The sequence below is a fragment of the Macaca thibetana genome, chromosome 15 (genome assembly GCF_024542745.1).
Source record: "Macaca thibetana thibetana isolate TM-01 chromosome 15, ASM2454274v1, whole genome shotgun sequence".
Taxonomy (NCBI): Eukaryota; Metazoa; Chordata; class Mammalia; order Primates; family Cercopithecidae; genus Macaca; species Macaca thibetana.
Window position 1 is genome coordinate 105,191,623 of NC_065592.1, and position 24,987 is coordinate 105,216,609.

Below are 24,987 nucleotides of genomic sequence, written 5' to 3' on the forward strand. Positions count from 1 at the left end.
GGCTGTTGAGTGGCTGTGGCACTTTATCCAGACCCTCTTTGCAGCCCCTAAGCAGCACTCAGGGGGGCTCCAGGCAGTGGAGCTGTTGCTGCCAACAGGTGCTGCCTGCTCACCTGCCCCCCTGAGAGCCCGGGAGGTGGGTTCTGCCTGTCTGGTGAGAGGAAGGATGAGGGCCGTCTGTGTTGGTTTGGTTTTAATAGAAATGGTGAAGATAGTTAGGGCTAAGGAATCTTTTGATTTCCCTAAAGAAAGTCATTGGTCTTTCGTTACAGATCTGGAAACAAGCAAATCCTAATGCAGGGTGGTTTTCAGGGGATACAAGGTGATTTTGGCATGAGGCTGGAGTGGGTCCCTCCCTCCTCTTATCTAGCCAGAAGCAGGGACCCCACCCTCCAGGAACCGAGACTGCCTAGTAACCACAGAGGGCTGAGCCACAGCCGCTTCTCCTTGAAAAGAAGAAGGGCCATTCTGCCAGAGCCCTTATCTGCCTGCGGCAGGAGGGGTCTGGGGAGGGGGCTGTGTGGGGCCTACACTGCCAGTCGGCACAGGCAGGCCCTGGCCTGGCTGAGGGAGACAGAGCCCTGACATCCTGACTTTTGCACAGTTGTTTGCAGGGACTTCAGGTGCAGATGAATGTGCAGAGGGGGCTGCGGGCAGGGGTGCCCCATTGGGTGGCTCTGCAGCTGATGGCTGTCCACGGAGTGGGGGGCAGTGGGTGAGACTGTCCACGGGACACACACATACACGCCCATTTTTAGAATTCAGATTTAAGTGACTGCAGTTTGAGGGAAAGATAAAAAGAGTCTGAGTGCATCAGTGTCTGAGCACCAGCGTCTGAGCATGTGCAAGAGTGGGCTTCATGAGGGGGTCCCTGTGCCCCCACTCAGAGCTGCCCCTATATCTGTGATCCACCCCTCAGAGCCAGGTTGTCTGGGGCCTTGGATTAGTTCCTACAGAGTAGCATCCTCGGTTCTTGAGGGTCTCAGAAGAGCTGGAGCCCAGGGACACTGTCACCTCTGTTAGACCCCCCAGTACTGTGCTGGCAGCCAGGCCATTGGGGTCCTCGCAGGTGCCAGACAGTGGCTGGCTCAGCTCCTGGCTTCCTGCCCAGCAGCCCTGGGGTTGGGGCTCCCTTGAAGCTTTTTCGTGCATGCAGATATGGCCGGGCTGAGGGCCTAGGATGTGGCTGTGGGGCTCCCTGTCATACCCTCCTAGCAGGAAGGAGCTTTGTAGAAGTCCCTCTCTGCACTCACAGGGCTGGGGTAGCGTGGGTGTCATTGTGGACAACCGAGGTGGCCCTGGGGAGTGAGTGCTTCCCATCTGTGGCTTGGGGCTTTCCCCTGAGTCAGCCGTCACGTCTCCCTGTGTGCCCGCTGCCATTAGGAGGGCCTCCTTGGTGGCTGTGGCAGGTCCAGGCCCATGCAGCAGGCAGTGAATCCCTCCAGGTGGCTGCCAGGGGACCCCTGGACACATCAAGAGAGTGGGAGAGGACAGGGAGCAGGTGTTCACGTTGTGGTCGGGCCAGGCTCCCAGCCACAGCTCAGGCCACTTCCTTTTGTGGCATTTTTGCTTCCTGCTCCAACAGGGCTGCTATTTAGTGAGAAGCTTAGGAAAGGAAAGAAACTTAAAAATATTAACTTAAAAATTATCAGTATAGGGCCTGGCACAGTAGCTTAGGCCTGTAATCCTAGCACTTTAAGAGACTGAAGCAGAATTGCTTAAGCTCAGGAGTTGGAGGCTAGCCTAGGCAACACAGTGAGACCCCTGTCTCTACAAAAAAAAAAAAAAAAAAAGAGAGAGAGAAAAAGAAGGAAAGGGGAAGGAAGGAAAGAGAGAGAGAAAGAGAGGGAAAGACAAAGAAAGAAAGGAAAAAAAGATAAAGAAAGAAATTAGCCCAGCGTGGTGAACACCTGTGGTCCTAGCTACTTGGGAGGCTGAGGTGGGACGATTGCTTGAGACTAGGAGGTCAGGGTTGCAGTGAGCTGTGTTCATGCCACTGCACTCGAGCCTGGGCAACAGAGCACGATCCTGTCTCAAAAAAAAAAAAAAAAAAAAAAAAAAAGTCTAGTGCAGCAAATTTTCAGTATAATCATGTGGTTGAAAAACCCAAAAGGATAAAAGTTCCCAGCACCAGGTCCCTCCACTCAGCTCCTGTTGTTTCTCATGGGTTCTTCCAGAGTTCTGTGTGCGTAGACTGAAATCTAAACAATATTCTGGTCCCAATTTTTATCTAAAACGTTAACTTTAAAAAAGAGTGGCTAGGCATGGTGGCTCACACCTGTAATCCCAGCACTTTGGACACTTTGGGAGGCCGAGGCAGGCAGATCGTTTGATGTCGGGAGTTCGAGAACAGCCTGGCCAACATGGTAAAACCTCATCTCTACTAAAATACAAAAAAATTAACTGGGCATGGTGGCGGACGCCTGTAGTCCCAGCTACTTGGAGGCTGAAGCAGGAGAATTGCTTGAACCTGGTGGGTGGAGGATGCAGTGAGCCAAGATCGCGCCCTTCCATTCCAGCCTGGGGGACAGAGCGAGATTCCGTCTCAAAAAAAAAACAAAAAGTAACACATTTTAAATTGAAATGACAGGTAAACAAAACATGTGCTTTTAAAACGCACTAATTAGTTAGCATGAGCTTTTAAAAAGAAACTAGAACATTTTGAAGACCTTCCAAAGTCAACAAATATCCAGACATTAAAAACATCCGTACTGAAGTCTCTAGTCGCCTTTCCTTGCATTCAGCGTGACAGACACGCACCCGGACTTATGTTATTAAAAAGGCCTTTCCAGTTGCTGTGTTATGAACGCAAAAGCTTATTATAGAGAATAGAGAAACCCCAGACCAATATAAGTAAAAGAAAAATCAGCGCTCGCGCCCGCAGACGTCATCTTGCCCTGGGAGTTTGGTTTTGCACAGGTGAGACCAGCCGGCACCTCTAGCCTCATGATCATTTTGCTCAGCCTGTGGTAACTTCGCCACGTCCTTAAAACTTCAGCCAAGACACTGTTTGTGCATCTCTTGTGTTTAAGAGCCACGTGCAGTTCCCTTCTTAGCAACTCTGTGGTTCTGTCAGTGGGCACCATTTTCTACCCCACCCCCATTCAGGGGCGCTGTCTTCGGTGTTGCTGATTGTTGTACGTGCTGCGTGACACTGTTGTGGGATGGGCTGAGTGTACCCAGCCTTTCCCCGCGTTGGGACATTTAGGGGTTTTGCGGCTTTAGGTAGCTCTGTAGTAACCCAAGTTCTTTGTGCTCCAGGGCATCTGAACGTGGCTGCAGCCGAGCCTGTGGCAGGATCACGGTGTCCACAGGCGAGGGCGTGCTCAGGGGTTTGCCTCCTTCCAGGCTCGGACCCCGTCCCCTGGGAAGTCGTAGCCTCCCAGCTTATGAGCAGGGGATGGCTCTGTCACCTGATTTCTAACTCTGGACTCCTGTGGTTCCAGGTGGAACTTTTGGAACCCCTCCATCTGTAAAGCACACCTGTGTCCCAAGTGAGGGGCAGGGCTGGCCCTGGGGTCCAGGTGTTCTGAGTGTGCCATGGGATGTGGAGGGGACATGGGGCTCTGGGCAGCCAAAGCTCCCGGGACACTGGCTCCAGCTCTTCCTGGGCCCGTGGCCAGCTGACCACTGTGTCTGTTGCTCCCGGGCGCAGGTACTCCCGAGTTCATGGCGCCCGAGATGTACGAGGAACACTACGATGAGTCCGTGGACGTCTATGCCTTTGGGATGTGCATGCTGGAGATGGCCACCTCGGAGTACCCCTACTCGGAGTGCCAGAACGCGGCCCAGATCTACCGCAAGGTCACCTGTGTGAGTCCACCTGGCCCCTTGGTTAATTAATAAGGACATGGAGGCCTCGGGCCGTGCCCTGGGCTGGGCTCCATGTGCCTCTGTGAAGCCCTCCTGGCAGCTGGGTAAAGAAGGAGATTGGCCATTTTACAGAGGGGGAAACGGAGGCTTAGTAGGGGGTTGGTTACTCAAGGTCTCCTACCTGAAGTGATGGTGGTGCATGGGGCGCTGTGGGCAGTGCTTAGCCATGGAGGCTGTTGCTCTCACAGCAGGGACGGTGGGGAGACTGAGGCTCAGAGAGGCTGGAGCCTCACCATAGCCCCCTGCCCGGAGGCGTGCCCAGGCCACCCATCCCCAGTGCTCACACTCTGGGCTGCCCATGGCTGCCTGCTTTCCTATCTTATTTTGAAACAATGGTTTGATTTCTTTTTCAGCTAAACCAGTCACCCCTACACCAAGTGTGTCTCTAGGCAGTCGTTAGCACCGGGCAGCTGGGAACATTAATCCCTGTTTTGCTGTCGCTGTGGTTTTTTTTCTTTAATCGGATGGCTTCAGCTGCATAAACAGATCTGTCTTGTCCTCCCTCTGTGGTGGCCCCGCTGGGTGGGGGGAATGCAAACAGAACATCTGGAAATGGAATGGCCAGGCCGAGGCTTTCTGTGCCTGTTTTCTGCACCGTGCGTCTTGTCGTGAAGCCCAGGGGCCTGCAGAGCTGTCCCTGACATGTGGTGTCCACGCTGAGGGCCCAGGCTGCCCTGATCCCTGCAGTCCCTGCTGTCTCCACATGCCACCTGACTGGATGGGGCTGCGCTGCCCCTTAGTGCTGCTCTGCGGCACTGTGGCTGCTTCTGCCGGTGCACCAGGGGCTGTGGTCCTCAGCAGCTGTGCAGCCTCACCCTGACCCATCCCTCCTTCCTGAGCCCTCCTTGCAGATTACTTGCATTTCTGTCCCTTGGTTGTTGTAAATCATCAGTCGCTTGGTTGTTCTGAGCCCCTCCTGTGTGCTCTTGAGGACGTGGGAGGGCAGACAGAGTTCTTGGCTCACTTGTGGGCCTGGGTCAGAAACTTCACAGACAGGTGCACAGTTTTCCATGGGTGCTGGAAGGAGTAGGGACCTGCGGGCTGTGTGCAGCGGCCCTCCAGGGAGGCAGGGATGGTCTGCAGCAGGGGGAAGTGGGGCGCTCCAGAGATCAAGAGCTCCATTTGCCAGGACTTGGGGTGCTGGTGTGGGATGGGAGGGCCCCTGGGTTCACTGTGGAGGGTGGATGGTGGTCTGTCCGGAAGCCATCCCAAGGGGCTGGTGGTGCTCCTTGACCCTGTGGGTGTACACTACTGGGCAGAGCCCTTAGGTTCTTCACTCCTGTGTCTGCCCCAGGCTGGGGGCTCCAGCAGCCTCGGCAGGTGGTCGTGCCCCCACTGTCCTCCCTGACCTTGGGAACATTTATGCTTTATATTCTGTATATTAAGAGTCAGGTGAAGCTTTTGAAGGCTGAATCATGTTGAAGGAAGAAGAATGTGATAGTTGGTACCCTCCATTGTGTTTAAAATTTTAAAAAATTAGTTGCTCATACACCGTCTCACTCCGCTTCCAACACAAAACAACCTAGCAGATTGCAAGCGGCACCTGGCCCCGCCCTGCTGCTTCTGAGGTTTGAGTCCGGTTGCAGGGCTTGCCCTCTGCTCCCTTCATGCACAGCCATCGGCTGGGCGAGGAGCCACCGTCCCTCAGGCTGCCACCTGCACCCCCCTGCAACAAAGCCGCATGGCCTGGCCCTTTCCCAGCAGCAGTGACCACAAATAGTACTTCTGCACACTCAAGGAGGAGGTGTAGGGAGGAAGCCCAGGCGTGGTTAGAAAGGCCTGGCTCTGTGGGAGGCGTCCCATCCTCCGCGTCATGGCGCTGCCTCTGCCAGCCTCCTGGCACAGGGGCCCTCATGGCCCTACTTGGGAGGCTCGGTGAAGCTCTGATCAACACCTTTCCAGAGACTGACTGCTGCATTTGAGGTATTAACCCCAGTATCGAATTCTGCAGCTTAGGTGGAGGTGTGCAGTGTGTTGTGGCTGGGGTGATGGTGGCTTTGACAGACATAGAGTGACCCAAAAGGTTCTAAATGGCAGGAGACCAGGCTCCCGGCTTCAAGCAGTGGGGAGGGGAGACCTTGGAAGGGAATTGCAGTGGTTTCACAGAATTCTCCAATTTATTCCCTGCTCTGCTTTATCTTGCTTCATCTGTGGGCATAGAGTTTCCATCAAAGTTGTGAATTTTTCAGCCGTTATGTCTTTATGTTCCCTTATCCTTTTTGGGATTCCAGTTTTATGGATGTCACGTGCCTGTGTGACCTTGGTAGCATTCCAGATTCTGAAATGAACGGAATAGAGCCTCAGTGACCATTTTTCTCTGCTGCACCACATCTTCAGGTTCACTCGTCTTTTTTCTGCAGTGTGTAATCTGCTGTCAGTCTGCTGCGGTGAAGTGTTCGATTCAGATGTACTTTTCATCTTGAGTTCTATTTGGTTCTGTTTTTTTTCTTTTTTTTTTTTTTTTTTAGACGGAGTCTCGCTCTGTCGCCCAGGCTAGAGTGCAGTGGCCAGATCTCAGCTCACTGCAAGCTCTGCCTCCCGGGTTTACGCCATTCTCCTGCCTCAGCCTCCCGAGTAGCTGGGACTACAGGTGCCGCCACCTCGCCCGGCTAGTTTTTTGTATTTTTAGTAGAGACGGGGTTTCACCGTGTTAGCCAGGATGGTCTCGATCTCCTGACCTCGTGATCCGCCCGTCTCGGCCTCCCAAAGTGCTGGGATTACAGGCTTGAGCCACCGTGCCCGGCCTGGTTCTGTTTTTATCTCTCATTTTTGTATGTTCATTTTCCTTTACTACTTGTGTGTATCTGTGAAGAGTTTTTACCTCCCCGTTGCAGCCCCTCTCATTTGCAGGTCTCTTTCTGTTGGCTGGCTTTTCCGCAGGCTCGTGGGCCACATTTTCTTGCATCTCAGCATTTCTAGTAATTTTTTATTGGATGCTGTACATTGTACACATCCTGACCTGTGTGAACTCTGCAAACTGCCCTGCCTGCAGCTCCCCGTGGTTCTTTGCCCGACCCTATGGCGTTGACTATATACATGTGGTTTTGTGTTCTGGTCCTCAGCAAAGGCTGGAGGGGACCCAGGTGCAGATACTTTGGGCTCTTTTTTTTTTGCTGTATGCTCTCTTCTTTCTGGAATTCTGCCTGTGGCCTCCTCAGCCTCCCTGAACTCAGCTCCACCCCTCAACTCAGGGGGCCACAGGGCTCTGCTGGGTTATGGTGCCTTGTTTGGGAACTGCTCTGGGCAGTGAGCTGGGGCCATGGGGGATTGTGTCCGTTTCTCCCAGAGCCCACATTTGGCGCCGCCCTGTCATCTCTTTCGCATACTTTGCCCAGTTTTCTAGTGGTTTGTGCAGGTTAGTCCGATGCCCATGTCCTGCCGTGACTGGAAGTAGGAGTTCCTCCCACCGTGGTGGAGACCTCACCTTCCGCGGCCGGTCGGGTCAGGTAACTCTGCTCTCTCCCTGTCAGGGTATCAAGCCGGCCAGCTTTGAGAAAGTGCACGATCCCGAAATCAAGGAGATTATTGGGGAGTGTATCTGCAAAAACAAGGAGGAAAGGTGAGTTCCCCTGAAGGGCTGGGTTCTGGGGTCCGTCTCCAGCTGAACTCATTCCAGCTGGCATTGAGAACTGCGTTCTTGATGAGAACACTTCAGGACAGACAGGTTCAGGCCAGGGTGTCTGGGGCACATCAGCAGGGGCTGGTGGGCACGTCGGTCCTGAGTGCGTGTGGGCGACGCCAGGCCAGGAGTCCAGGCCTCACATCCTTGTCTGTCATCTGGGAACCCGCTCCTTGACTTTGGGGACAGTCCTGTCCTTGGCTGGCTGCTCCTCCAGGACCCGGCCTGTAGTGTCTGAGCGCCCGGGGCTTCCCCAGCCCGTCTGCTGCTCCCTGCATGACTCCCATGCCAGCGGCTCTAGGTGCGGGCCTCCCTTTGGAGCCCTGACGTGTATTTCGTGGACCTGGTTGGTTGACCCGTCTCAAAAACAGCAGGCCTGGAACCGCTCCACAAAGCCGGCTCCCCACCTCCAAGCAGGGTCTGTCCTTCCCAGCCGGTCAGGCGGAAGACTGGGGGTGCTTCCTCAGCCTTCCCTCCCCTCACACTGGAGTACACCCACCATCTGATGTGACACCCCTCAGCAGTAAGCAGAGATGGATTCTGGATACTCGGAACCACGCAGGTGACTCTGGAGCACACACAGAGGAAGCCAGGCCCCAGAGTGCGTGCTGTGTGGTTCCATTTACAGGGTAAAGGGGGTTAGGTTAGTGGTTAGGGAGGCTTCTTTGGGTGGCCAAGGCCTGCAGAGCCCTGAAGTGGTCACAATGGCAACAGCCTATGGCTCGCCCTCCTGGATCCCGCATAGAGCCTTCGAGGCTGGGTCTGGCTGGGCCCCCGGTTCTGCAGGTCCTCTCCTGCGGCTCGCCCTCTGCCCTGCTCTCTGTCAACTGGCCAGTGTCCTGAAGGAAGCCCCCTTGAAAAGGTCACTTCTTCATGGCACTGGGCACAGGGAGCTCAGTGTGTGGGGACTCTGCCTCTGTGTCCATTTTAGACCTACCCAGGACTAACACTAAAATGTTTCAGTTGTGTCTTCTGGCCATCGAAAACTGGCTAGAACATCCACAGGGGCTGTATTTGCATAATGGGAGGACTCATGTTTTTCCAAATCCTCTTTTGTGTCATTGAATCTTTTGTGAGCATGGTTTTTTGGTTTTTTATTAATAATGACGGGGAATAAAGGAAGTCTTAAAACACTATGTGTTAATAGTAAGACCAGATTCACTGAAATCTTTGCTTCACCCCTGGGAGTGCTGAGACGTGAGGCCTGGCCTCAGGCACCTGCAGGTGTGCCTGTCCTTGCCTTGGTGTGCGTGGCCACAGGAGCCTGGGCATGGAGGCCCTGGCACCCGTGCCCCCGCCTGTCAGCTGCTCTCCCTCCAGGTACGAGATCAAAGACCTGCTGAGCCACGCCTTCTTCGCAGAGGACACGGGCGTGAGGGTGGAGCTCGCGGAGGAGGACCACGGCAGGAAGTCCACCATTGCCCTGAGGCTCTGGGTGGAAGACCCCAAGAAACTGAAGGGAAAGCCCAAGGACAATGGGGCCATAGAGTTCACCTTCGACCTGGAGAAGGAGACGCCGGATGAGGTGGCCCAAGAGATGGTAAGCGGGACTCAGGTGGGGTGTGGCGGATGCAGGTGTTCGCAGCTCGTGGCTTCCAAGGATGAGAACAAAAGTGGGCTGAGGGGGCTCGCTCCGGAGGGGACTGCGAGGCCGGCGGGTGCGGCGGTGCCGTCCAGGCAGGTGTGGGCAGCTGAGGTCTCACAGCCCGGTCACGTCTGCCTAGGGTCTGCACAGGGGTGGCCTAAGTGGGAATCCGCTCAAGGGCACAGCATCCCGGGGATTAGCAGCTCCGAGCCAGTGCAGTGCAGGAAGTCAGGGTGGGTGTGCAGAGAGCAACCCAGGACCTCTGACTTGTCAGAAAGGCCTCGCTTGCTTTGCCGGACTCTTGCTGACTTTGTGCCAATGTGGTGGCTTTGCGTTTGGGATCTTTGCCTTTCCTTTTGTTTGGGGCACTGTTGTATTGGGTTTCTGGGATCTGGGACTTTTCTACCTAGAAGGGCGGGTGGGGGGTACCTTTCCGCGTCTTCTCTTCCTCCTTCTCCTCCCATCATCTTCAGCTCTGTGGATGAGGAGTGGTTGGGCCGGGCAGCAGAAGTGCCCCTTTGTGCTGGGGCGTCATCTGGGCCTCAGCGGGGGGCACTGAGCCGGCTGGAATGAGAGGCAGAAGAGACAGAGCCACAGGCACAGGCAGAAGGGAGTGGGAGTGGTCCAGACGCAGTGGTAGGAGGAGAGGCCACGCTGACGATGCCAGGGGGTCAGCGATGGAGTGGGAATTGTGTGGGATGTGGGGACAGGCACAGCAGGTGGGATGGATCTAGATTATTCTGACTTGATTCTCAGGTCTCTGCCATCTAGTAAAATCGCCACTGCCCACATGTGCTATTAAAATATAAATTAATTAAAATTTAAAATCTACTTTCTCAGTCCCACTGGCCACATTTCAAGTGCTCAGTACCAAGGGTGGTTAGTGGTTCTTGTCTTGAGCAATGCAGGACGTTTCTGGCCTGGAATGTTCTGTGGGGCACTGCTGCCCTGGGCCAGGGGCTGTTAGAAGTTCTTGGACAAGCGGGCTTTGGTCACATCCCTGCAGATAGGGCATGTTTGCTGGGCATTGGGCAGTGGACGCCAGAGAGGGACAGTGGTGGGAGCCTGGCCTGGGAGGGCCCCCGGGCCAACGCTGCCTCCTGAGAACCCTCACGCGGGGCCTAGAGACAGACGGAGACGTCTTTGTTGTTGGCTACAAAACACGAACAAATGTTGACATTAAGTCAGATAACTTGATACGAAGGACAGGAATGTCTGTACCGGAACAGGTGAAAACAGAGTCACAGAGGGGAAGACCAGTGGGCACGAGAGGCTGGGAAGAAGGCGGTTCGTATCGCAGGGTAGGAAAGTTGCGTATTTTCAGTGAACACCCGAGCAGAAATAAATCCAGTGTGCTCATGGCAGAGAGCCCTCGGCTCATGTGTCCTGACCGCAGAGGTGCTCGCCCTTTCTTCTGTCTTTTAAATAAGCTTTTTCCTGAATATGTGACGTGTGTTGAAAATGTCCGTCAGTCACCAGTTCCAGGCTGATGATTCTTCCCAAGCTTCACTTCTCCAGGCCGGGCTGGGTCTCAGTAAGGGGAAGTGGATCATACCTGGATGGGGGTTGCACAGAAGTGGGAGGGGCGGCTGCTCTGGAAGGTTCCTGCGAAGGTCTCAGTCAGGTGCAGAAACTGAGGCTTGGCGATGCCATGAAGGTGCGTGGGCCCTCAGAGCCAGGAACGCTGGGGTGCAGTGAGCTGCATGTTTGTCACAGACTCTGCTCCTCCTGGCAGCTCCTTGTCCGTGGGGGTCCTGGTGTGTGGTGCATGAGGGATTCAGTGGGCCACATGGTATAGGCTACGCCGTGAGGTCAGTGCAGGGAGCAGCGGTCTCTCGGCTGGACTTCCTGCAACTGTGATCCCCGAGGAAGGAAGCAGGTGGAACGGGGCCGCTCCTGGGGCTGAGGGCTTTGGGCTGCATGAGCTAAGGTCCTGCTGGGGTCTTGGCACGCTTCCTACTGCTCCTAGCCTCTCCACAGCTGTAGGATGGGGTGCTTCTGGTGTGGACCTGAGTGCAGGGCCTCAGCACCTGGGACTTGGATTGGAGGAGATGCCTCCTCAGGCTGCCAGTGCCTCAGCCAGGGCTCTGCCTTCCCCTGCACAGTGGCCCATGTCCTGGGCTGTGATAGCACAATGAGGATGGCTACAGCATCCCACTGTGGGGTGATGCCCAGGCTGGCTTCTCTGTGGGGCTCCTGCAGGCTGGCTGCACCATCACCCCAGATGCTGCAAAGTGGCCACCTGTGTCCCCACCTGGCCCACTCTCATCTGGGTTGTCTCTGGTCACATCCCTGACCCAGACACAGAAGCCTCTGCTATGAGCAGATCTAACGGGGTTGATGAGCTCTGTGCTTCCTGGAGGATCTTTCATGGCTCTCGATGACTGTGTGGTGCACAGAGGTACATTTTCAGATCGAATTGCTCCAAGTTTGCTGTGAATTACTTTCGGATAATTAGCAGCACATCTGTCCTGTGACTTCAGGTGCACCATTTCTCTGCTGATGTAATACAGCTGTCCCTTCACACATTCAATGCAAATAGCAAGTGCTAAGTGAGGTGCTGCACAGGCTGTGTACAGCCTGCCAGCTAAGGACTGAGATGGTGGCTGCAGGCCAAGAACATCTTTCTGGAGGCACCTGGCTGGCCGCTTGGTGGGAGGGCTGAGGTTTTGAGAGGACAGAAGGTGGCCTCGAGGGAGGATGAGGATGACCTCTGGGAGTCTCACGCACAAGTGAGGATGAGGAAGGTCCTGGGGCAGCTGTGCTGGCTCTGCCTTGCAGGGAGTTACCTCTGTCCCAGTGCTGAGGTCTGGGCCAATGGCAAGGATAGGAGGACATTTGGATGACCTGGTTTTGATGTGGTGACAGCTCAGGAAGGACAGGAGAATGAGGCGCTCTTGTTCCTTCCACGAATGTGTTTATGCTTGGTCAGTGCTGGGGGGACAGGGTACGAGGGACTGGGGAGCCGTGTCAGGAGGCCAAGTGCTGCAGCGATGGCTGAGCGGCAGAGGGGACATCACAGCCGGCTCAGCGCTGATTCCAATATGGGTGGTGCAGCCTGGGGAGGGGCCCAGGATTCTATAGGAGCAGTGTTGCTGCCTCCAGCGGACCTCATGGCCTCCTTGCCTGTCTTGGGTTCTGTCCTAAGGTGGCAAAGCCTAGAACCTGCCCTGGGCCTTGTCTAGCTGTTCCCGAGACAGGCGAGCAGGAGGAGACTCACAAGACTCCGACTCCTCCCTGCTTTTCATTCACATGGAGACTCGGCCTCCCCGGCCCCGCCTGCCTCCTGCAGGGTCGTTGAGGATGCAGCTGTCCCTTTAACCTACAGCCTCTTGCACCCGTCACCACACAAGTCCCCACCCCAGCAGTTGGCTGAACTCTGGGGCTGTGTTCCTGTGTCAGTTCACAGCAGAGGCCCCTTGGCCCCAGCATCTTCACCCTCTTCTGCATCTTTTACATTTTTTTCATGGTGAGACACGTCTCCTGTGAAATAGAGCATCCAAGAAGAAGGGACACGACCTGTGCTCGGCTAAAGCACAACAATAAACAGCACCCGCCCCACTCTGCTAAGAACAGGGAAGGCAGCACCTCAAGAGCTGCCTGACAGCAGTTGGAAGCTACATGTGCCTACCTTGGGTCTCACTCCCTGGAAACAGCTTGTGTGCCCCGGCAGGTCGACACTGGGTCTCTATGGGGCCTTTCCAGGTTCTAACCTCACACTCCTCCTTCCCACCCATTTCAGACACCAGAGTCCGTCACTGGCCTCCCTGGGGTCCTGACACCAGCCCTGCCATGGGCCCTAGACTGGAGGGGCCTTGCCATGATGCAGTGAAAACAGCTTGATGTTTGTATATCTGCTGAGGCTAGAGAGACACTAGCACCTGGCTCTGAGGCCGCTCTTGTTCCTAACATCTGAGATTAGGCTGGGTGCAGTCACTCACGCCTGTCTTCCCAGCACTTTGGGAGGCCGAGGCAGGAGGATTGCTTGAGCTTAGGAGGCCTTTGCCGTGAGCCATATGCCGCTGCATGACAGCAAGACCCTGTCTCAAACAAACAAAAGTCCCTGAGATTAGCAGGTGTTGGGTCTTAGAGATGTTCCGGAATCCAGGTGAGACTTCCTTCTGGAAGGACCCTGAGGGTGGGAGAGGATGCAGATGGGGCAGAGCTCTCTTCCCCCTGAAGTCACCTCTCAACGAGTTCCACTGGGCGGATGGAAGGGGCCAGATGGAGCTCCCCCGGGAGAGACAGAGGAAATAGCGGGCTCTGTGGGGCCTGGGCCAGCTTCGATCTGGAAGGGACTCTGGGAGTCGGCCCCCAAGGGGATTCCCAGCCAGCCCTTCCCTCCACCTTCATACTCTCCTGATAATGCGATGTGCATGTGTGGCACTCACCATGGCTAAATGTTTTCCTGTTTGGGAAAAAAATAGAAGAAACACTTTAGAGAGGAAGGCTGGGGGTGATGATGAAGACAGAGTCTCCAGGGAAAACGGGCTGCGGGCTGCGGCACCAGCAGCAGATAGTAACGGCAGCAGGAGGACGTGGCCTCGGCAGCCTCTGGTCACGTATCTGGGCCAAGGTGGGCAAGGGTGGGGCCACGCCCTGGATATGACCCTGAGGCTACATGGAGCCTCAGGAATGGCCTCACCCACGTGCTCACTAGGAGCAGAGGCCTGGGCCAAACAGGTCTGGCAGGCTGTACATACCTGCCCCTGGGTGCCAGTGACAGGGACACCTGCTTCGGCCTCCCTGTGAGACCCCCTAGGGTTGGAGCCCGTTCTCTGGGGCTCCCTAGAAAAGAGTCCGCTCCGGACTCTGAGCCAGAAGAGAACCTGGTGCCTCGTTTCTCCTCCTTCCCAGCTGGGCTGCCCTGCTGCTGAGTGGCCTTGGGGCTGGTTTGGGGCCAGTGGTGACTCTGAGTGTGGGCGGGTCCCACTGACTGAGCTGTCACTCTCTGTCCCACCTCACTGACCCCCCTCCCCCACCCCACTCATGTCTCTTCTGAGTCAGGGGAGACTGACCGCAGCTGTTTTTGTTAGGGAACGTCATTCTGTGGAAAAAAATTGTCTTTTGAAACAAAGATTTTTGAATAATCACAAACACTGAAAAATTGCAAGGACACTACAAAGAACCATTTATTTTCCACGAACCATTTGAGACTAAGTGGCTGACCTGATTCCCCTGAAGCCCTGAATACTTTCATGTCTGCTTCCTGAAACTAGGGCACGGTCTTGCATCCGGAAGTACCGTCAATCCTCAGCCCCATCCTCCCATCCTCGGGCCACTCAGGTCCCCAGTTGTCCCAGTGACACCATCACGAGGCCTCTGGGCCCCTTCTGTGCCTGACTTCCATGTCCTGTCCCTAGGGACGGGCTCAGGCGTCCCTCGTGGGTGGGTCACAGTCAGGTCTTGCGTCTCCACAGGAATCTCGTGGAAGGGGCTGGGTTTGCATGTGTTTCCCAGGGGTGCACGGGTTCACCCGCCGGTTAGGCAGATGCTGGCTCTGAGCTTGGTGCAGGGCGCCTGTGGCTTCTCTAAGTGGAGCTCCTCTCACCTTTCGCAACTGTACGTGTCTCATGGAGAACGTCTGGGCACTGGAAATATCTGTTTGTCACCAAGCTTCCCGCTTATTTCTTTACTTGTCTGTGGCCTCACGGTTTTCTGTTTTACTCAATGGGTCCTGCTCCACGGATGAGCTGTCACATTGCTGCCTAGCGAGTCACTGGAAACGCCCTGGCCCCAGCCTTGGAGGTCAGGGATCAGGTGCCTGGGCTCAGGGCCCCAGTGAGGTGGGATCGGGTGTTGGCCAGGGCTGCAGTCTCAGACCCTGCCTCAGAACTCAGTTCTCTGCCAGGAGGGCCTCTGCATAGGGTCATTTGTGACATGGCTTCCCCTAGAGCAGATGATCCACAGGAAAGGGAGGGAAAGAGACTGGGTGAGGGAGCCACAGAGGAGAAACAGAGGGAGGGAGAGATGGAGGTCGAGAGGCCACACTTACCCGCCGTCCCCCACCTGATACCAGCAGTGACACCTCGTCCCTCCTGCCACCCCCATATGCAAAATGCATGTCAGAGTCTGTGGACATGTCCTTCAAACCGTCATTGTGTTACTGTGCATTTTGATGCTCAAAATGCCCCAGATTTGCCAGCGGGAGGCCCTCGGCACTGGCTCCCGTGCTGTTTTGCACGTCCCTGTCACTCTGAGCACGTCCTCACTGTCAAGCTCATCCTGTCCTTCTCCTGCCGAGCCGGGAGCTGCCGCTTCGTGGAGCCTCACCGCGTTCCTGTCCCGGCTGAGCTCCACGCGCTCCTTGCTACGGGTCCTCCTGGTGAACTCAGTTCACAAGTACACATGTGTCTGTGCATTTACACCACGAAGGTGTCGTGAGTCTGCCCGTGCAGTCTGTCAGTGTTTATTCACGTCTGTTGTGCGCTTCACACCAACAGCTCCAATTCCCATCCGGCAAAAAGGTTCCACACCTGAGGAGCCTGGTGTCCACTACTCCTATATATTTTCTTGTTTGGTCACTTTTGCGGGGTCGCCGGCCTCCAGTGGTGCTGTCACCACCTCCCCTCCCCCACAGTGTGACTCCCTCTGCGCCTGACACTGCCCTGAAGCCAGGATGCCCTCCTGCATGGGCACCTCCGCCCTACTGCAGAGGCCTGGCTGGTCCAGCCTGACCTAGCGCCTTTAGAACTGAGGTGCTCAGGAAGGGAGGGGAAGCGCAGGTGGATTTGGAATCTTTGTTCTCCCGTATTTTCATGTGTTTGTGATCACTGCAACTGCAGCCTGGCAAGAGCGGCCCCTTCCAAAGCCATCTCTTTCATCAGAAGAAAGAAGGTAGTTATTCCGCGAAGATTCTCTGCGAGCTTGGTAGTTATTCCGCGAAGATTCTCTGCGAGCTCATGATGTTTCCTGGAGACCTTGGGGCTCTTTTACAAATGCCCTCAAGGTTCTGCTTGGTAAATCAGTTTTAAAATTTGCCAGGCATCAGTGCATACCTTACTGGTCTAATACAAAACGCACATCCTTCCTCCATCTACAACTCGGGTGTGGCCCCGTTCCCCATCTTTGGGCAGCCCCAGACTCAGAGACATTTCAGGAAAATGCTAGCCCCAAAGCTCCTTGTCACCACTTCTGAGCATGGAGACAAGCAGGAGCTCCTTCCCGTCCGCCACCAGCCCGGGGGTGGCCAGGAGCTCAGGGAGCCCTGAAGTCCGGTCCAGGGGCTGCTCTGCTTCGCTTTTGGTGCGGACTCTGCGGGAGGCAAGTCAGGCCTGCGTGGTGGTGGTCGTCCTTTGCCTTGCCTGGCAAACCCCTGCCATGCCATCTCTGAGCTGGCCCTGCGGATTTTACGCTCAGTGGCAGTGGGGTGGCGAGTGTGTCCTATGTGGATGAACCAATGATGGGAAAGCACTTTAGGTAAGGGGTATGGGCCGGCGTGGGCTGATCCCCTGCGATGCTGACAACATGACTGCCTTTACAGATTGAGTCTGGATTCTTCCACGAGAGTGACGTCAAGATCGTGGCCAAGTCCATCCGTGACCGTGTGGCGTTGATCCAGTGGCGGCGGGAGAGGATCTGGCCTGCACTGCAGCCCAAGGAGCAGCAGGATGTGGGCAGCCCGGACAAGACCAGGGGTCCGCCGGTGCCCCTGCAGGTCCAGGTGACCTACCATGCACAGACTGGGCAGCCCGGGCCACCAGAGCCCGAGGAGCCAGAGGCCGACCAGCACCTCCTGCCACCTACGTTGCCGACCAGCGCCACCTCCCTGGCCTGTGAGTGCTCAGGGGTGGGGTGGCCATGGGTACCCCTCCCACCTAGCCTGCAAAAACCAGCTATTGGGCAAAGAAAAATGAAGTCCTCTGTCTTTATTGGAATGCTTTGTGAGGAAGGGGGTCAGCATAGCATCCCCTCGGAGGAGACATGGTGCAGCTCTGAGCTGTCCTCACATAGCGTGGGTGATTGCTTTCGCTGTAGGTGGTTCCCAGGAGTCCTGGCTGGGTGCCTGTGCCCCATGACAGGCTTGCCTTCTGCCAGCACCCTTGGTGCCAGGGCATGTCGTGAACTTCATAAGAGAGCAACTTTCAGGGTGGTGGGGCCAGCAGACCCAAGCACTGGGATGTGCAGGGCCTGATTCTGTGACCGGCCTGGGGCCGGTCCCCCCGGCCCACCATGCAAGGTGTGGACTCTAGGTATGGGTGAGCCCCGTTTCAGGGAAGGGACTGGGGCTTTCTCAGCATTTCCCGGTGGTCTGTAACCAGAAGGAGATTAAGATTCACAGAAGTCCATGTTCTCAGGACAGATGGGGACAGATGGGCCCTGAGCCAGCGGGGTCTGGTACAGCCAGTTCAGTCCCACTCTCTGCTATGGATCTGTGGACTGGGGGCAGGTTCCTTAACCCGTCTGAGAATGACAGTTCTGGCCCCTTGGGGGGAATGTGAAGGCCAGGTGAGGTGGCGGCTGCGGCTGCTTGGTGGGACATCTGTCCTGGGAACAGAGTGTGCTGCTTGCTGGCTTGGCTTGTGGTGTTGCCATGGGGATCTGCCATTCCCAGTAGTATCTCCCTTCTAAGGCAAAACCTTTAGGACCTTTTGTATATTTTCAGCAGGGTGTTACTGATGAATTGGCAGGAATCACTTTGGATCAGCCTTCATCTAAGACCATTTAGGGAGAACCTAGCATCTTCTGCACATACAGGCAGAAAAGTTCCTGCCTGTGCCTTCCACATCCCAAGAACTCAGCAGTGAGCTGAGGACTGAGGAACATGGCTTTGTTCATTCTGTGAATACACATGGGATAGAATGACAGAGCCAAGGGACCTGCCCGGGCCAATATTTCAGATCATTCATGTGCAAAGACTGAAATAGTCTGTTTAATTTATTTAATATGCACGTCCTTCATTTATCATTGAAATGGCTAGTTCTTGAAAGTAGGCTATTTAAATTCAAACAAGCAGTCATCATGTCGAGACTGTTCACCTACTATTTATGTCACTCAAACCTGCGTAGGTTTGCTTTGGAGAATAAAATTGGTACATTATTGCTCCATTTTCTGATACATCTAAAAAATTAAAGAGCACAGGCTTTTTGTAAGAAAAAATTCATGTCCGACACAGCACGACACACACACTTTTAAATCGTAATTGTGGGTTAAACAATTTCTAGGATGGGAGTTTAAAAATCTTCTTTTTTTGAACTTTGAAGAGACATAGTTTGAGGATATTTCTATATGTTTAGCTTGTGGTCAGATAGTCTAATTCAGGTTTGATCCACTGTGGGAAAATCAGATGGAGACATTGACCGACTGATGATTGCAGTTCAGGTGTGGGTGTTCTCTCTGCAGACAGGCCCACTTCCAGACTGACTGAGAAGGATTCTGTGTGTTTTGTGCAGAGGCCATGGCCATGCTTCTCAAAAACACTTTTTTTTTTTTTTTTTTTTTTTTGAGACGGAGTCTTGCTCTCTTGCCCAGGCTGGAGTGCAGTGGCCGGATCTCAGCTCATTGCAAGCTTTGCCTCCCAGGTTCACGCCATTCTCCTGCCTCAGCCTCCCAAGTAGCTGGGACTACAGGCGCCCGGCACTACGCCCAGCTAATTTTTTTTGTATTTTTAGTAGAGACGGGGTTTCACTGTGTTAGCCAGGATGGTCTCGATCTCCTGACCTTGTGATCTGCCCGCCTCAGCCTCCCAAAGTGTTGGGATTACAGGTGTGAGCCACCACGCCCAGCTAATTTTGTATTTTTAATACAAAATTACAAATTTTTAATATAAAATTTTGTATCTTAATACAAATATAATAATACGAAACAATAATAAAACATGTAGCCTACCACACACATAGAACACACACAGGCACACATAGAACACACACAAATACATAGGCACACCTACATATGCACATACATGTGGACACTCACACGTGAACACCTGCACACAGACATGTATGCCCCACGTGTGTGTACACATGCATGCCCACCCTGCATGCACATGGACACATGTATGTATACATATGAATACCCTCCACAAATGTGAACACATTCACATGCACACATACATGCACACATGTCTGCACTCATACGTGAATATGCACTTGCACACTCACATCCACATGTGTGCACACATGTACACCCTTATCCCCTTCTGTTTCATAATGGATAGCACCCCACATAGCCTTCTGCACCTTGCTCTCGGGTGTGCCAGGTAAGAGCAGGAACCCCATAATCCAAGAAGAACCTGCTCTGTGTAACAAGATTGGCACATAGACACACATTAGTGCATTGGAAGATGCAACAGTATGTCAGTTTTTACAGTTTTCCCTTGTGTTTTCTTAAACTGCCCATCAAGTGTCCTGACCAAGCGGGGGCTTCCTTGGTGACTCCATTTAAGCAGCTGATGACTGTAGTAGCACATTTGCCAATAGTTTCAAAAATGTCTTCTAAAATGTTTAATTGTGTAAGTAATGAACTCATTCACTTTTTTTTTTCTTTTTTTTTTTGAGATGGAGTCTTGCTCTGTCATCCAGCCTGGAGTGCAGTGGCACAATCTCAGCTCACTGCAACCTCTGCCTCCCAGGTTCAAGTGACTCTCCTGCATCAGCCTCCCTAGTAGCTGGGATTACAGGCATGTGCCACCATGCCCGGCTAATTTTCATATTTTTAGTAGAGATGGGGTTTTGCCCTGTTGGCCAGGTTGGTCTTAAACTCCTGACCTCAAGTGATCTGGCCACCTCAGCCTCCCAAAGTGCTGGGATTACAGGCATGAGCCACCGTGCCCGGCCCATATTCACTTTATTTTTTATTTTTTAAATTTTTTAATTTTTTTTTGAGATGGAGTCTCGCTCCGTCACCCAGGCTGGAGTGCAGTGGTGGGATCTTGGCTCACTGCAGCTGCCATCTCCTGGGTTCAAGCAATGCTCCTGCCTCAACCTCCCGAGTAGCTGGGACTACAGGTATGTGCCACCATGCCCAGCTGATTTTTTTTGTATTTTTATTAGAGGCAGGGTTTCACTATGTTAGCCAGGCTGGTCTCAAAGCCCTGACCTCATGATCCTCCTGCCTCGGCCTCCCAAAGTGCTGGGATTACAGGCGTGAGCCACTGTGCTCAGCACATATTCACTTTAAACATGTAAAATGTGGGCTGGGCACGGTGGCTCCTTTTGGGAGTCAAAGGTGGGTGGGTCACTTGATTCCAGGGGTTTGAGACCAGTCTGGCCTACGTGGCGAAACCCCATCTCTACAAAAGATAGAAAAATTAGCCAGGTGTGGTGGTGTATGCCTGTAGTTCTAACTACTTGGGAGGCTGAAGCAGGAGAATTGCTTGAGCCTGGGAGGTCAAGGCTGTAGTGAGCCGTGATCACACCACTGCAGTCCAGTCCAGATGACAGTGACACCTTGTCTCAAAAAAAAAAAAAATAAATAAATAAAATGCTACACATATGGTTAGAATCGCTCTACTTGAGACTTGTCGGGTCCATACATGTTCTCCCCTTCCTCCCCATCCTCCTTTCCCCTCCCCTTTCCAAGTGGAAATGAGCACTTTATGACCACTCAGCTCATTAAAAATCAGAGCTGCCTGTCTGATTGGCTTTGCTCAATTAAACCTCAGCATTTCTTACGTCTTCCTAGGTTACAGTAGGTTGTATCCATTCCTGGGAAAAGTTATTTTAACGCCAAGCCAACGGGATTTCCCCTTTGTTTAAATTATAAATGGACACAATAGTCTGAAATACAGCTCCTCGCGAAAATAGCGTGGCGTTTGTAAGTGGTAAATTCTAAAGTTTCTGTAGCTTTTGGCTTCTGGAAGCAGTAAACCCAAAGTACCGTTTCAGACAGGGTTTCGTTTTCCCCTCAGCTGGCATGACCCCACAGGTGAAGATGGTTCCAGGCACACCGGGGTCCTGTCTGCGCCTCTGCTAGCGGGTGGGTCTGTTTGGGTTTGATGGGGGCCAGGCCAGCCTGAGCCATGTGAGGCCTCTGGGGGATCTCAGGCCGTGGGCGCTTGGTGCCACCCCTGCCACTGCATCCACTGCACAGGGGAATGGTGGGTGCATTTCCCTCTCAAGGCCTCTCTGTGGGTGTTCGGACACCTTGGCCCCATTTTCCAGCCAAGTTAGTTCTGGTCCCGTGACCTCGGTCCCACACAGTGAAAACATCAGCTTTTTCTTACCTCGGACATTCCTTTGGCCTCCCAAGCCCCTTGTTCCCCTAAGAGCTGGACTGTGTGCTTGCCCCCCAGGCTGTAGCGGGCTGGTTGTGGGTACCTGTCTTGTGGGAGGGTTGGCACGATGTACCTGCCCTGGCATCATGCTGGCCAGACATGGGCAGTGTTGGAGTGAGGCACAGTGACAGCGTCCCAAGTATAGTTCTGTAGCAGCCAATTGTATAAACAGTATGCACCGGTTATTTATGTGATCTGGAGAAACAGTCAAACCTTTATTTTGCAGAAGAAACTATGCAGATGAGCCAATGTTCGTTCATGTGATATTTGGAGATGTCCACTCTAAGTCCTGCTTTTGTCCTCCCCAGCGGACAGCACCTTCGACAGCGGCCAGGGCTCTACCGTGTACTCGGACTCGCAGAGCAGCCAGCAGAGCGTGGTGCTTGGCTCCCTTGCCGACGCAGCGCCGCCCCCGGCCCCGTGTGTGTGCAGCCCCCCTGTGAGTGAGGGGCCCGTCCTGCCGCAGAGCCTGCCCTCGCTGGGGGCCTACCAGCAGCCCACAGCTGCGGTGAGTCAGAGCACCACTCCCACCCCCTTCCCCATCCCCACTATCTGTTCTGAGGGCCCTGAGGGCTCTGAATTCTATGATGGGCTGTCCAGGCTGCACTGCACTGTGGTCAGCGTTAAAAGTGGCCTGTGGTCAGTGTCCAGTCACACTTCCCCTGGGGAGACATTCAAAAGCCAGGCCCAGAGGAAAGCCGCGTCCTTGCTGCCAGCTGCGGAACTGCTGGCCGAGTAGCCCTGATGTTCCTGTAAAGACCTACTAGATAGGAAAGACACCCTCTTGGAAAAGAGACCCCAGGACACCCAGAGTTTGGGAGGCTGTGATAGAGCTGAGTGGTTCCCCCTGGGGGGCGGGCACAGTGATAATGGTGACAGCCCACAGCCACAGTCATGATACCCATTGACTTTGCCCTGGGTCTGCGACATTATCCCAGACTGTTCCACAGATCACGGAAAAGCATCATTTGTAAGAAGGAAACCTGAGATTCGATCTCACTGCCCAGCCTCCTGAGGGGCTCCTGGCACTTCTCTCCCACATACTGCATAGCGGTTAAAGTCAGAGCTATGAAAATAGGGCGGGGCTGAGGGGAACACTTTCGGGGAGCACGTGTGGCGAAGGAGTGATGGAGCCTCGGGCTGTGACGACGCGTGCGGGATGATTCCCACGGGAAAGACTAAGATGAGTGGGGTCACATTCGGCATGTATTTTTTTATTTTGATTTTTTCAAAACACTTTAGAAAGCAAAACACGGTGAAACCCCGTCTCTACTAAAAAAAAAAAAAAAAAAAAAAGAAAGCAAAACAATTGCTCTTTGCAGTCCCAAGTGCCCAGCCACGGAGGGGTTGCCCATGAGCCCCAGGCAGTAGATTGGTACCCTCAGAGGGTAGTTTATTTATTTATTTATCTGAGACGGCGTCTTGCTTTGTTGTCCATGCTGGAGTGCAGTGGCGCAATCTCTGCTCACTGTAACCTCCGCCTCCTGGGTTCAGGCAATTCCTCTGCCTCAGCCTCCCAAGTAGCTGGGATTACAGGCACGTGCCACCACACCCAGCTAATATTTGTATTTTTAGTAAAGACAGGGTTTCACCATGTTGGCCAGGCTGGTCTCGAACTGCTGACCTCAGGTGATCCTCCCTCGTCGGCCTCCCAAAGTGCTGGGATTACAGGTGTGAGCCACTGTGTCCGGCCTCAGAGGGTGGTTTATGGGGTGGGCTGTTTCACCTCCCGTGTGAGCCAAGAAGCCCAACAGGGACATCACACGTACAGCCACTGTGTACTCTGGGCCAAGCTCCTTCTTCCCTAGCGGGCAGCTCCTGCCTGGTGCTTTGGCTATGCTGGTTGTCACTCACACACTCAGCACTGTGGCCCGTCTTCTTGATGCCGTCTGAGCGTGGGCACATGGGCTGTTCTGGCCTCCTCTGTCCTGCTGGCTGCCCTGCTGCACCCGTGCATGTGGGATCGCCCTTCCCAGGTCTGCTCAGTCAGAAGGGTGTAGAAAGGCCCTTTGGAAAAGCAGTTGAAGCTATTTGCCGAGTCTGCCTTTGCTGACTGCAGCCCCAGCACTCATTTGCAATTTGCATTTGCGTTTTCTTCATTTCACAAAATGAAGTGAAATACAATTTTAAACAGCAGAAAGACCTCATTTAAGGAAAGGTGAGGCTGGATGTGGTGGCTCATGCTTGTAATCCCAGCATTTTGGGAGCCTGAGGCAGGAAGATCACTTGAGCCCAGGAGTTCTAGGCCAGCCTGGGCAAAAAACCAAGACCCTGTCTCTACAACAAATTAAAAAAAAAAAAAAAAGAAAAGGCTACTTGCTGCTCCAGAGTGGTGGTTCTTGGCTTTGAGGATTGGCTGAACTGGGGCTGGACTGGAATGTTCTGTCTGGCTCTCATTCCTCTTCAGCCTAGGTTAGGGCTTCCTGTGCCATGTGATGCCACATGAGGCACTCCTGGCCTGGGCTCCCACTGGTTCAAGTCCCTCTCCTGTGGCCTGGGTGATGCTGCTGGTGTCAGCATCAGCCTGGAAGCCAAGATACCTGAGCAGGGACATCACAGGTACAGTCACCTTGGACCAGGGGCCCGAGTCTCAGTCTTCCTACCCAGTGACACAGAGACAACTTATTCAAAAAGGATGAGGCCTGGAAGGAGTCCCCAGGTGCACTGAGGGCTCTCCCTACCACCCCTGTGCCTCCTGGGATGGTTGCCATGGTGATGTGCCTGCAGCGCCCAGTGAAGCAGGAGAAGCAGCCAAGGAGGAGCAGCCGCCGTGGGGCTGCCAGGCCGCCCTGGGGGCTGTTGGGAGCACGAGGCCACTTGCTCCTAGGCTGCCAGGCCCTGCCCGAGCTCCTGGGCTGTGCACAGTGCTCAGAGCTGGTAGACAGATGGTCCGGCCCAGTCGGGCCCATCCTCCACTCCCTGGCTTCAGGTGAATCCAGAAGCCCAGCTCGATCCCAGATACACTTGCTCCAGCCACTCACACCACGCTGCCTTTCATAAAGCACCCACCGCGAAAGACAAGTGAGGAGAGCAGTTTCGGGCATGTTGTCACTCATGTGATCCAGAGAACCGCACGGGAGGGAACGTTCGTGGCAGGGTGGGACAGCCACGATCCTCTGTAGCCCCGCCTGCTCCTCACATTCTCATTGTTTTGAAATAAATCCCAGACAGCAAGACACTTCCCCTGTAAATGATTCAGCCTCCGCCTCTGCACAATAAGGACTCTTAGAGAACAAAGCCCCATCCCGTTATTACACCAACAGATTAACAAATTCGCAGCAATTCCTCAATGGCAGCAAATACCCATTCTGAGAGCTTAGATTTCCCATTCTTCTGTGGTCTGTGTTTGCTCCGCTGCCGGACTGCCCACACGCTGTTCCAGGGCCCATTTCGCTTCATATCGTCTGTGAGTTGTGTATATGTTTTCATCTGACGTAGTCACAGTCATACGGACCGTGAGCTTCCCCAGTTTAATGTCCTCGGGAGCCTTTCTCCACGGTTCTGCAAAGCCCCTGTGCTGGCCTTTGTTGTGGTTGTGTAACGTTCTGTGGGGCTGACGTGCCCGGGCGCCCCTGGGCTGGGGACTGTGCTGTTCCTGGCCCTTCACTGCTATGAATGATGCCCAGGGCCGCCTCACTGCTTCTGCTGTCATGTTCCTGGGAAGAGGGACCCTGGTGAGGACCAGGCACAGGGATG

General features: G+C 54.2%; 2 protein-coding genes across 12 annotated transcripts in view; one reads left to right on the forward strand and one right to left on the reverse strand.

Annotated features, from left to right (window-relative positions):
* The window catches only part of NINJ1 (ninjurin 1), an 868,176-nt gene that overhangs the window by 116,385 nt on the left and 726,804 nt on the right, over nucleotides 1–24,987 (reverse strand). The gene's annotated exons all lie outside the window — the stretch shown is intronic.
* WNK2 (WNK lysine deficient protein kinase 2) overlaps nucleotides 1–24,987 on the forward strand; it is a 140,756-nt gene that overhangs the window by 50,810 nt on the left and 64,959 nt on the right. For all 8 annotated transcript variants that reach the window (XM_050761571.1, XM_050761574.1, XM_050761567.1 and 5 more), the window contains 5 exons: nucleotides 3,656–3,813; nucleotides 7,344–7,432; nucleotides 8,813–9,032; nucleotides 16,561–16,852; nucleotides 21,600–21,799. In XM_050761571.1, the coding sequence (XP_050617528.1) occupies nucleotides 3,656–3,813; nucleotides 7,344–7,432; nucleotides 8,813–9,032; nucleotides 16,561–16,852; nucleotides 21,600–21,799 (959 nt within the window). The remainder of the gene's footprint in view (nucleotides 1–3,655; nucleotides 3,814–7,343; nucleotides 7,433–8,812; nucleotides 9,033–16,560; nucleotides 16,853–21,599; nucleotides 21,800–24,987) is intronic.